Here is a 13231-nt window from a genome sequence, read left to right as displayed (position 1 = left end):
ATTATTATTATTATTATTATTATTATTATTATTATTATTATTATTATTATCTTATACCCTGCTCTTCAGCCAAGGCTATCAGAGCGACAGTAAGAGCAGTTTGTCAATGAAACCAATTGCCTGGGAAGGTCATATGGTCTCCTTCTCTGGACATCTTCCGAAAAAGGCTGGAAAGTTACCTGCTGGGGATGCTTTAACTGGAGATCCTGCATTGAGCAGGAGGTTGAACTAGATGGCTCATGAGGTCCTTTCCAACTCTCTGATTCTATGGAGACTATCACATGGGAGGAAATCAGAGGATCAAAAAGGCATTTTCCCAGGAAAGTCACACGGTTGAGGTGAAGATTTTCAGACACATCATGATCTGAGAGGACTTATCCCAGGAACTACCAGGAATGTTGTAGCAACAAACCATTCATGGGGAAATTCCCCGATGTCATCTAAAAATCTTCGCCATAATCATGTGACTTTCCTGGGAAAATGCCTTTTAATCCCCCAATTTTCCCCATGTGATAGGCTCCCAAGACTCTATGACTCTGTGAAAAAGATAAGCTGGACCCCTCCCTGCTCTCATTTTGCTGGCTTGCAAAGACTGTTCTGTTCAAACAGACATTTGGTGATTAATTGGTTGCAGGGAGTCATTTCTATGGAGTGCATGCATCATTTTAAAACCTTTTTTGTGATTTTTAAAAATGATTTTCCATTTTTCAAAACTTAATGATATTTTAGTATGATGACTTGTTTAAGTGTGTTTTATGTTTTTGATTACCATATTTTTAGCTTTTGCCTGTTTTAGCATTATTGTAACCCACTTTGAGTCTCATGCAGGGGAAAAGATGGGAAATAAACAAACAAACAAACAAACCATTGTCTTTCATCAGGGTTTGTTGTTGTTAACTGCCCTCAAGGCAGTTAACTGACTCATGGCGACCATGTGAATGAGACAATTCCAAGTCTTCCAGCGCTCTGCTTAAATTTTGCAGACTCATACCCATGACCTCCCTAAGTGAATCTAGCCATCTGGCATGTGGTCCTGCTCTCTTTCTTCTACCCTCAACCTTTTCCCACATTATTGTCTTTTCTAATGAGTCTTATCTTTTCATGATGTGGCCAAAGAGCAACAGCCTCAATTTGTTCATCTTGGCTTCTAGGGGTATCTCAAGCTTGATCTGTTCAAGTCCCAATTTGTTTGTCTTTTTTGCTGTCCTCAGTACTTTTCTCCAAAACCACATCTCAAATGAGTTGATTTTCTTTTTATCCACTTTTTTCACTGTCCAAGTTTCATATCCGTACATAGTGATGGAGAATACCATGGCTTGATTGATTCTAACTTTAGTACTCAGTTGTATATCTTTATTGTTTAGGATCTTCACTAGCTCTTTCATGGCTGCCCTTCCCATTTCTAATCTTCTTATTTCTTGACTGCAGGTTCCATTCTGAACAAAGGTGGATCACATTTCCAAAATACTACATAATGCAAACAATGTATCTCATGAGATCACTTCACTAGCCCCAGTTCACACAGTTTTTAATCCTTTGGTCTCCCCCTTCCTCGTGTCGATGCTATGTTCACTATAACATGAAAAAAAACCCTATTCCTTCCTTCCTCCACCATCTTTTCTCTCTAGTAGGATGTCAAGGAAAAGGGACTCCTATCATAGTTGAAGCAACATGATAATATTACCTCCAACTTAATCCAGATATGTGTAATTTTTAATGTACCCCGTCAATGTCAAATTTTCAAAAATTAAAAAAAAAAAGTGAAACAAAGATCATCTACATTTCCTGAACATGACAATTAATTGAGTATTACTAATGACTCTAGGGAACCATAGAATTTGGCTTTAATATAGTGGTAAGAAACAAATAATCATTTCAGCTACTTGAGATAGTCACTGTCCACTAATTTCAAATGGGCCACAAAATAAGAAAATGCAAATATATGCTCATAGAGTTTCCTCAGGACTGATGCAATAAAGTTCAGCCTGCTTTTTTTTTCCTATCCAAGAAGCATAACATTACTTACTATGTTATATATAACCTTTAAGTGTGATTTTCGTGATTTGCACTCCCAATTGATTTTAGTGAGTTGCACACCCAGGTTAAAAAATGTAGGACTGCAGAGTTTCCCTTATATTACTAAAACCAAATAACTGAAACTTTATGTTGAGAACTCTTTATATTTCTTTACTTAAAGTATACCCTTTCTTTTTATTGACTAGATTTTATACAGTTCGCTACAGAGAAAAAGACAAGAACAAGAAGTGGGTTCTCCAGCTTTGCCCCACAACAGAAACAGTGGTGGACAATCTGAAACCTAATGCAGTTTATGAATTTGGAGTGAAAGACAATACAGATCATGGAATCTGGAGTAAGATTTTCAGTCACAAGGTGGCTATGCCTAGTAAGTAGTTTACAGTAATTTCCATCTTTCATTGGTTGAAGTGCTAAACTGATTATCATAGGACAGGTCTTTATATATTATGCACATATCTGGATTCTTTGTGCATAAAACAGAGACAGTCTCCTTTTTATATACAGAAAAGAGGATGTGTGGGATGGGAACAAGGCTCTCTTCCATAACCTGCATTATTTTATTTTTGTCTTTTGTTTTTTTGTTCTCCATTCAGTACTTTAATCCATTTTTTGTCATGCCTGACTAACTATGGACTTACTTTGAGGAAGGAATAGTTCTTACAATGTGGAGTGAAGGACAGTAATTTAGATGGATTTTACTTGTATACTGCATCCTCCTTTACAAGAAAAATACACTGCTTTAAAAGTACAGCTGCTTACCATATGAGTTGAAGTACATGCGATTTGTGATGATGGTGGTGGTGGTGGTGGTGGTGGTGGTGGTGGTGGTGGTGGTGGTGGTGATTTTACAAGAAAACAAAGCATGAGCCCATCGAGCTGAGCAAACAAAATACTATTCAGTACTACTGAAACTTTTCAGGATTTATGCACTGTTAATTAAAAGATTCCAATTCACAATTCTTTGAAGATTAATAGTCTTTTTATTATGCCTTCAACTGCTCCACTCAGATAAATTAATTGCCTATTGATTAACTATCAACTATTAGTTTCTATTTCTGTGAGATTAAGGGGGAAGGCTATAATGAGTGATTTTCTCACATTCTTTCCCCCTCACTAATAGAAAATTAGTACAATACCATCCATACTTTCCATTTGATTTCTGCCACCTATGCCTATAGCAGCCCCCAAATCTAAAACCATCCTGATGTACTGCCTCTAATGTACTGCTGGAGATTTTCTGCTTCTACTTATACATCTGAATAAATAAGGCTCTGCAGCAGCATATTTGTTTGACCAATCACATAATAAATCTGGGCTATTATAATAACTTCATTTTATTTATGATGTATAAAGTTTTTGTTCTCATTTATGAAAAATAAAATGCTTGGCACAAGTAGTGGAAAACTTGGGGTTTGTATGGAATATTTCCTTATCACAGGAAAAAATAAAAGAAATCCTAATGTCTGTTGAACTGTAGAATGTAGTCTAGCATGAATATTAAATGTTGAGCTCAAGCTTTAGAAATCTTGTAATAAGATAGCATTTTTACTTAAGTTACAATCAAAAAGAATTACGTCAACAAATGCCCCAGCTTTATCAAGGTGTCTTAAAAAAAACACACTAATGCAGCCATAGCACTTTTAATAGAATCTATGGGGGTGTAATTATAATAGCTTCCAGAATGGTACTCTTCCAAATATTAGCACGTTTCACCAAAAACCACATGTTCAAAGTTCATAGTTTGGGATATTTTTGTAACCCACCCCAACTGATACATCTGCACAACTTTTTCCTGGACTTCTTCTGAAAGCTCCTTGATCATCATGATGTCTTTGTTTAGATATGCTTTCTAGCAAATGCTGTCACCTTCCAGAAACAGGTGTATTTAATCTGACATCATGGGGCACTTGAATTGTACAGAGGTGGACTCTGGGTATTCTGGGTAACACCAGTTATATAGGTATGTCACAGCAAAGATGAATCCTTATGCAATTAACAAGTACCAATTTGCTTTTGTTAACTTTATTTTTGTGCTACAATAAAACTGTTTTGCACTCTCACAGGGTTGTATCTTGTATTCATCAAGTGGCAACAATGCCAATTAAATCAATTTCTATTTTAGATTGTAACACAACAAACAGTGAAAAAGTCAAAGGTTGGGTGTCAATACTTCTGCAAATCACTCAACCTCAGATTAGTCAAAACAAAATTCTACATTTGGATATTAAATCCATTATTTAAGCACACACAGTATTCCCAAAAGAACTGGGAAGACGATGAAGGGTGTAAATAAAGGCAGAAGACTTAAGAAAACAAAATTTCTTAACCTACTTAATAGTCAGAAACATTAGGAGGTAATTTTAACAGTTTACACTCCATCTGTAACTTATTTTGCATGTGCTGAAAAAAATAAAGTAATTTTGTTATTTTTTATATTAGGTAAAAACAAAGAAAATGGACAACTCCAGAATAATTACAAATTACCCAGTATCCAAACACAGGTATGCTTCTAAATATATTTTACTCATATATATGTATGGGTTTTCTGATTTGTTTTTTAAGGTGCTAAACTTTGCAAACAATGCTTCTTACTCTGTCAGATCAGAAAAGTATATCACTCATACTAATTTCACATAAAATTAAATTTAATAGCCTTATTTGGATTTTTAGATAAGGTATGTCAAATCTATATGGTATACATTTTTGGCAGATGTGAATGTTGAGCAGAGCCCAGTACCTTTATCTGTGCGACGAGGGGAGGGGGGGATATAGATAGATATAAATATGGAAAGATATAAATACAAGTCCCTTATTTGGAACTCTGAAATCCAAAATTATTTATAATATTGTGTCTAAATTACCTTTATGCTATGTTTATAAGGTTCACAAAACATAAATGAATTTCATTTTTAGACTTGGGTCCCACCTCCAAGATAACTAGTTATGTATATGCAAATGCTCAAAAATCCAAAATCTCTGGAATCCAAAATACTTCTGGCCCCATGCATTTCAGATGAGGGAGACTTAACCTATATAGATATACACAGATGAAACACCTGGTTCATCATCTGAGGAAGTAGACTTAAGTCTAGGAAAGCTCATGATGCCAACTTCTTTCTTTAGTTAGTCTCAATGGTGCTACAAGATCTCTACATACTGATTCCACAGACTAACACAGCCATATCTTTGAATTCTGGTTTATCATTGTTTTCTTTTAACATATTTGATACACAAAAATTATTCTCTCAAAGGATGGGAGGTTTATGCAAAGAAAAACTATACTTTACTATGCCTCATACATTTAATATGCTTTGTTTTGTGAGTGATTATTGAAAATTAAGCATGAGTTCAGTTTGCGTGTATCTCGGAAGAAGTCATATTGTGGGAGAAAAAACAGGTTAACTGTAAAGAATACTTTAATTCAAGTTGACTATCTTTTTCTTGATACTTCCAATTTGTGTCCTGGGTCTTCTTATTTATGTAGCTAGGGCAATGGAAAATAGAAATAATTTTAAATGAAAATACTGATTCTACTATAGTTTTAATCATTAATGGAAAATTTTGCTCTGTTGGAAAGCAGGAAGAAATATGTGTCTCACCTTAGGGATCTTTCATACTGCACAATTGTAGCATGATGATTCTACTTTGACTGCCATAGTTACTTCCTATAGAATCTTAGGATTTGCAGTTTAGGAAGAGTACTTAGAATTCTATGTCAAATATCTTTACTGCCTTACCAGAAGCACTAGTTTCTGTATCACATGATATCCAATGATACAATAGATAAAATGCTAGAAGAGTTAATCCTTTGCATCACAAATACTTCCCTTTTGGGAAGTATTTTCCCCTCCATTCCCATGAAGAAATTATTCATTCAAAAAGTAAGCAGTTCACCAATTAAATCAATGTTATATGGTGCTATTTAAATATATATTAGTCAAAACCTTTTATGTTTAAAATATATTAATCAAAACTTTCCAAGCAAGTGTTGGGGAAGCTATATAAAATTAGACACATAAATATACATTTGATGGTCTTACATACGTGTGGCAAAATATTGAAAAGAAATCCTTAACGAAGTAGATAAAATAACAAGGCAGATGTCAGAAATTTTACCAACTTCCATATTTGTTTATGGAAAATAACTCTTAAGTGGTTACATAAAGATTTAATTGCCTCACTGTGCTTGGTCACTAGGGTAGAAATAGCTTTGTGATGGAAGAGATCATCTGACTTTACTTTGGAGAAATGGAGATCTGATTGTAGTAACAAAAAGCGGGATAGAAATTAAAGTTTTATTTATTCATTATTTATCTTTTGTGGACAATTTAATCCATATGAAAGGTGTAAATATTCCACAATACATTTTAAAACAAATGGCATCAGTATTGAAAGTACAGGTCTTTTCCCATCTGAAACTCATGAAATCTTTTTAAAATAATAATGTTATGAAAATATTAGTGCTGAAGTAATTATGAATTAATATTTCACCAAAACCAAGTTTCAGGTTATCAGTTGTTAAGCCAGTGTTCATAATATATTTAGAATTGTGAAATTAAAAAGGACTTCAGAAGCTATCTAGTCCAACCATCTGCCTGTACATGAATCCACAAATAAAGTATTCCTGAGTGGTGGGATGAGGGCTACTACAACAAATTCCACAGTGTATTACAAATTCCCCAATGCATATTGTATGAAAAAGTGTCCTACCATCTCAAAACCTTTGGACCCAAAAGCCAGTAGATTGATGGAATACAGTCATCTTGGCCACATTCTCTTTTCCTTGGTTTGAAACAGTTTCATACAAATAGGTGCAAAACAACACTTGCTAAATAACTAATTTTTCCCCTAAGCATTGTAAAAAATGAGACATGTCTCATTTCTGGCCCTTCAACATTGTAAGTGGCATTTCAAATGAAACAACAAAGAGCCTAATGATATCTTGAACATTAAAAAGTAAATTTTGGCATGAATTTTTAAAAGTCTGTTTCATCAAATGAAAATGCTTGAACAGTTGCTTCACTGAAGACTACAAACAATAGGCAACCTAGAGCTCTTACAACAAAGAATAAGAGCTCATGCAACAGAGAGCCTCATTTATTAGTGGTTGGTGTGTCTTCATGTTGTCTTCAGATTAAAACTAATTTTAGTTCCTATAATCAACATTCAATCATCATTCAGCTCTCATGAAACTATGCAACTTGGTCCATTGGCATGCAGATCTCTTCAGTACCGTTCCACTGTGATCAAGCCTTCTCTTTAAAAGGAACAATAGTTCTGTAAATTGTAATGAATGAAAGTGTAAGAAATTCTGTTTTTCTCCTCCAGCCTAGGAGAAAACACAGGAGCTTATCACTCAGGATTTTAAATCGGCTCTAGGATGGTGGCGGAGATTATCACTCACTAAATTGCTGCTGAACCGCTGGCCGCCATCAGCCCAGGTCCAAGCCATACTCCGCCAGCACTTTTTAGAAGTTGGAAAGCTGGGACCTGGGCTGGTGGTTCTGCTGCAATTTAGTGAGCAATAATCCCCGCCTCCAACCCACATCCTGGCTCAGCCCAGGAGACTGGAGCTGGTTTAAAATCCTGAGTGATAAGCTCCACAGTTTAAAAGGCCAGGAGACATTGTTTGAACCACAAGTATAGAACTATCCAGTCCCTTGAGATTTGCTGGGATGCAATATATCCTGGATTTAAAAACAACAGGAATCTTTGAGTGAGAATCAAATGTTGGTGATGGTGCTGCAAATTGCCACTGAATCTTCCATAACAACACAAATGCTATCTGTTTAAACTACAGTAAAAATGTAGTTGTTTACAGTTGTTTACAGTTGTTTACCTCCCCCCACCCAAGTTGTCATGTGTGCAGTAAGGTTTTTTGCTGGTAAGGTGGCTGCAAAAAACATATTGCATGCTTCATAACCAAAATCTTTTAAATGTAGGGTTCTGATTGTAGAACGAATAAACTGGCACTTGAGATACCAAGGGATTTCCCTTTCAATCAAAATTATTAGGAGAATTTCTGTAACGATTTCCCATCTCCTTTGCCAGGGTTTAAAGAAATGTCAGGGTCATGAGTCATTTTTTAAAATTCAAACCAGATGCTGATTCCTTGTAACATGCACATATTACAGTGATTTAGTTATTTAAAATATACTAGTAAATACAGCTTACATTCTGTAAGTATGAGTGCAAATTCTGGTTGCTACAGTAAATTCCCCCTGCCCTAATCCACAAGAGTTGTGGATAAAAAGAAATAGATGGAATTATTCCATCTTGTATATCGTATTTTTATTTTTATTTTGACAATTTTTGTATGAAATGTGGAAGGGACTCTTTTAAATTTAAGCTTTAAAATTAATGTTTTGATTATGATTATGATGATGCTTTGGTTGAAGTAATTCTACTCTGTCATCTTGCTTGCAAGCCAGACACAGAGGTCTAGCAATGCAGTAAACATACTTGTTATCCTTAGAGACTGTTTTGGTTTTTGTTCCTCCATAAGCCAAGAACAAGGAATAGGTGGAGAAAAAAATTGTCAAAAGCTATCTTCAATTTTTATTTGAAACTGATGAAACAGTTTTAGAATATCAAGCTGCAAGGTGGAGTCCTCCCCCCCACACACACCCCATGAGGGTATTCTTGTATATATTTGTTTTCAAATGAAAATATCTGTCCATTGAATTGGAAGCCAAAATGAGGTGTTAGTCATGTGTTGCTTGCTTGGACCTTCAAAAGCTTTTGATGATGTCGTTCACCAAAGACTCCTTGTGAGAGTTCTTTCTCTGGGTCCCCCTCCTGCTTTTGCCTGACCCCTTGAGGCCACCTTTCGTATCTAATTAACTCTCAGTGTCAACATCCCTAGCTGTTGATTTGAGGCCTCCCTCTTTAGCAAGAAAAGGACATTGCTGGAGATTCCAATTGCACTTTCTGCCTGTAATACTTATTTGATCATTTAATTTTTGAAAGATCTGTCTAGATCTCGGAGGGTGATAGAGTCTCCTTCCTTGGAGGTCTTTAAACAGAGGCTGGATGGCCATCTGTCAGGGATGCTTTGATTTGGATTTCCTGCATGGCAGGGGGTTGGACTGGATGGCCCTAGTGGTCTCTTCCAACTCTACGATTCTATGATTCTAGATGTTTGTGACCTCACAGGGGTGACCTCAATATCCTGTCTGATTTTGGAAGCTAAGCAGGGTCAAAGTACTTGGATGGGAAAAAGGCAATGAATACCAGGTATTGTAGGCTACATTTCAAAGGAAGGAGCTGGCAAAACCACTGAATATTCCTTGCCTAAGAAAACTCTGTGAAATTCATTAGGTTACCATAAGTCAACAAGTGATTTGAAGGCAGACATACAAAGCTCCTACAATGCACAGTATTTACTGCCATAAAATTTATTGATGGCAGCCAGCTAGAATACTAATTGCTGGGGAGAATGAATGGAAAAGAGCCATTACACATGTCCTGTTGTTCACTTCTCAGTCTCATATACTGTAGTTGCAGGAACAAAGTGCTGGACTAGAAGAAAAAGAAAGATCATTTGATAAATATTGCATTGTTACTGACAGTTCTTTTATGTTTGTGCCAAACTGGGTGAAATATACAACATGATTGGATAACAGAGCAATGGCATCTATTTGAACATATGTTCCACTGAATTAAGCAGGACTTACAGTCAAGTTAGTGTATATACAGCCTAAGGTTGTACTCTTGTACATCAGGGATCCATATGTACCACGGATCACATCTGTACTCCAAGGCCATTTTTACTCTTCCCAACCTACCACGAAAGCTGTGCTGCAAAATTCAGCAACAAACAGCATTTGGAAATATTTTATTTGTTTTTTTTTTCATGGCTTCCAGTTGCTTGCCAAATTTGCTACCAAAGTTCAGCAGCACAATTTGTTGTCATATTTCAGCAGTAACTGGGAGGGATGTAGCAACTGGTGGATTCAGGGCAAAATTGACAGCTGAACCCTTTGAGGTTTGCCATTTATCTGCTGTATGTAATGTTATGGCACGGTACTCACAACATCATTTTAAGTCCTTGATTTTCCATATTTTTTCTTTGGAAAACTTTGCTTTAATCAGTAAATCTGTCAGTATGGATTATGTTACTGTACAACAGACCCTGCCTCTGTGATAGTTATGCTTATTTCACTTTCAGTGTTGTACACATGAATCAGACCAAAATGTTGCTATACCATATATTATAGCTAGATTTTGTTGCACAACCTAATGTATAATATGAAGAGGAACAAGACATTTTTTAGAACTAAAGCATCTGGAGCCAGGCTGGTGTATGAACCTAAGATTGCCAAGTTTGGATTTATGTAATGTCAGAGGAACTGGCTTCCTTTCCAAGAAGAAATTAAACAAACTACAAGGACATTAGATTGTTCTAGACTTTCCAGACTTCTTCTACAAAGAATCTAGAAAGATATACAGTGGGTATTTGTTTCCAGAATCCCCTGTGGATAACAAAATCCATGGATGCTTCAGTCCCATTAAATATAATGGCACACCAAAATGGTGTCCTTTATATAAAATGGAAAATCAAAGTTTGCTATTTGGAATTTATACTTTTTTGGGAATATTTTCAAGCTGTGGATGCTTGAATCCATGATAAGGAGATACCACTGTATTTAACAACCAAATGAGATTGAAAGAAATGGTGGCATGGGAGACTGCTGAGACTGGCATGTATTTTGAATAGAACCTGGTTTAATATGGGTACTTTTCTTTTTAAGCTGTATATGTGTGATGTTATTAGTTCTTTTTGCAGTGCAAACACTTTTGTTTTTTACATTATAATTGTTTGCAGTGTAGTAAAGAACGTTTTGTTTTACCCCATCCTAAATTGCCTTTTTGAAGTTCTTACTGAGTTGGACAAAATCTTTAAAAATCTAAATATACTAGATCAGTTGTATTTCCTCTGCCTATACACTACTTTTTCATTTTAAATAGTTCTGCCACATTTTAAAATTTCTGCCACATTCTGCAACATAATCCATCTGCTGTATCAGGGAGTTGCCTAATAAAAGATCACATGACATGTGATTTATCTGGAACTGAACCTGGTTGGTCTACATATCTTTAAAATGATCAGGTGCGGCTTATTTTCTTTGCTGTAATTATTTTCAAATATATGCAGTTACCAGAACCACCTTCAGTGTATTTTCTGATAGTGTGCAATCTAATTTGGGGGAAAATAATACCATAGCAGTTGGCGTGCAATCCAGTTTGGAGGGAAATAATATCATAGTAGTTATGAAAATTTCTACCACAATTCTTCTGAACCCATTTGTCTTGTTTCTAATGAAGGAGCATGTAGATTGATTTTATTCAATACAATTCTGTTCAAGCATACATCACTGCTGCCACCAGTACCTTCCTCAAACCTTTACCCTGGGGAAGTGGTAAAACAAGCAGACTTTTCTGCACACATGAAACTGCAGGATAGTACAAGATACAAGACACCATGAAGTCGAAGGCTTTCATGGCCAGCATCCATGGATTTTTATGGGTTTTTTGGGCTATGTGGCCATGTTCTAGAAGATTTTCTTCCTGACGTTTCACCAGCATCTGTGGCTGGCATCAAGATGCCAGCCACAGATGTCGACGAAACGTCAGGAAGAAAATCTTCTAGAACATGGCCACATAGCCTGAAACCCCACAAAAAACCATACAAGACACCCTTTGTTTGTTCCTCAGAGGTGGTACCACCACCAAACCTCTATATTAGAAGTATCACTTAATTTAGAATATTATGTTATATTGTTTGTATGTGCAAGGTTGGCTTTAAGTTTGAAAGGACTTTGAGCAACCTAGCCTCTGGTAACATCATACTCTGTTTGTTAGTTTTTATATAACTGAAAACTACCATTATCTCCACTCTTGGGAAAAATGAATAGTTTTTACCTTATTTAGAAAAAAGAGTAATATTCTGGCATTGATCACTATCCTTATATCATGTTTTTTCATCTCTTCAGTTTATACCAGGAGATTCAAAAGTGCTGCATCCAGTTACAATAATCAAGCAAGGTAATCTGCATGACTGCTTATACTTCATACCTATACAAAGGGAAGCATTTTTGCACAGGAAATGTATGTCTGAGTGCAGCACTAAAGCTTGGTTAATTTCATGTGGCAATAATTATCCTTAAGACTGGTGGGAAAATTCTAAGTCCATTTGTCAGTTCCATCTAAATTAAACCATTGACTGTATCTTATATAAGAGTAAAGGTAAAGATAGTCCCTTGACATGAATGTCTAGTTGCAAGCAACTGTAGGGGGCTGTGCTCATCCATTACTAAGTTGAAGAACCAGTGTTGTCCGGGGACTGCTCTGGTGATCATGTGGCCAGCATGACTGCACCAAACACTGTTACCTTTCCACTGAAGTGGTACCTATTTATCTACTTCAGTTTGCATGCTTTTGAACTGCTAGGTTGGCAGAAACTGAGACTAGTGACTGGAGCTCACTGCAGCATGCAGCACTCAGGCCTCAAACTGCCAACCTTCTGATCTTCCACTCGTCAGAATTGGCATCTTAACCACTAAGTCACCACATCCCAATATATACATGTAGTCTTACCAAATTATTAGTGATTTGAGGAATTGACATTAGTTGGGACTAGCAATTGGATTTGAACTTGAAATAATCTCATTTCCTTCAGTAAATTCAAGCATCGGAATTCTCCTCAAATATACAATTAAACTTATACCAGTCAATTAATATATAAAAGGTGATGATTGTAGAAAAGGAAGGATATAATTCACACTCCATAACCATATGTTATAGGCAGAAACAATCCAGTTTATCTCCTTTGGCTACACCAAAAGGAAGATTTTTACAGAACATGCACAACAACATGGTCTTTTTTTTTACAAGTGTCTTCATGGAATCCCATTACAAACAAGACACCTATCATACACAAATATTTATTTGTATCATCTATAGTAAATTCATAGGATATGTCTCTGTTTTAGATATAATAGTTTTAAAACATTTTGAGAACTTTTAATGAAGAACTTCATAAGTAGTTTTTCTTTTCTTTTCTTTTTCCTGTATGGAACACTGTCTTCTGTATGACCAAATCCAATAGTTTTCAAGATAGCTGGAAATCTATTGTGGAAAATCCTGGGTTGGATCTTGGATAGTAATGATCAAATTTAATTATAAGGATCTT

The 13231-nt window shown here is 35.8% G+C and overlaps 1 protein-coding gene across 2 annotated transcripts in view; it reads left to right on the top strand.

Annotated features, from left to right (window-relative positions):
* Nucleotides 1–13231, top strand: part of LOC121927096 (ABI family member 3 binding protein) — a 168986-nt gene that overhangs the window by 55006 nt on the left and 100749 nt on the right. For both annotated transcript variants that reach the window (XM_042460648.1, XM_042460647.1), the window contains exons 5-7: nucleotides 2223–2404; nucleotides 4477–4538; nucleotides 12033–12084. In XM_042460648.1, coding sequence (XP_042316582.1) covers nucleotides 2223–2404; nucleotides 4477–4538; nucleotides 12033–12084 — 296 coding nt within the window. The remainder of the gene's footprint in view (nucleotides 1–2222; nucleotides 2405–4476; nucleotides 4539–12032; nucleotides 12085–13231) is intronic.

The sequence above is a fragment of the Sceloporus undulatus genome, chromosome 3 (assembly GCF_019175285.1).
Source record: "Sceloporus undulatus isolate JIND9_A2432 ecotype Alabama chromosome 3, SceUnd_v1.1, whole genome shotgun sequence".
Classification (NCBI taxonomy): domain Eukaryota; kingdom Metazoa; phylum Chordata; class Lepidosauria; order Squamata; family Phrynosomatidae; genus Sceloporus; species Sceloporus undulatus.
This window is presented reverse-complemented; position numbering and strand designations above follow the sequence as displayed.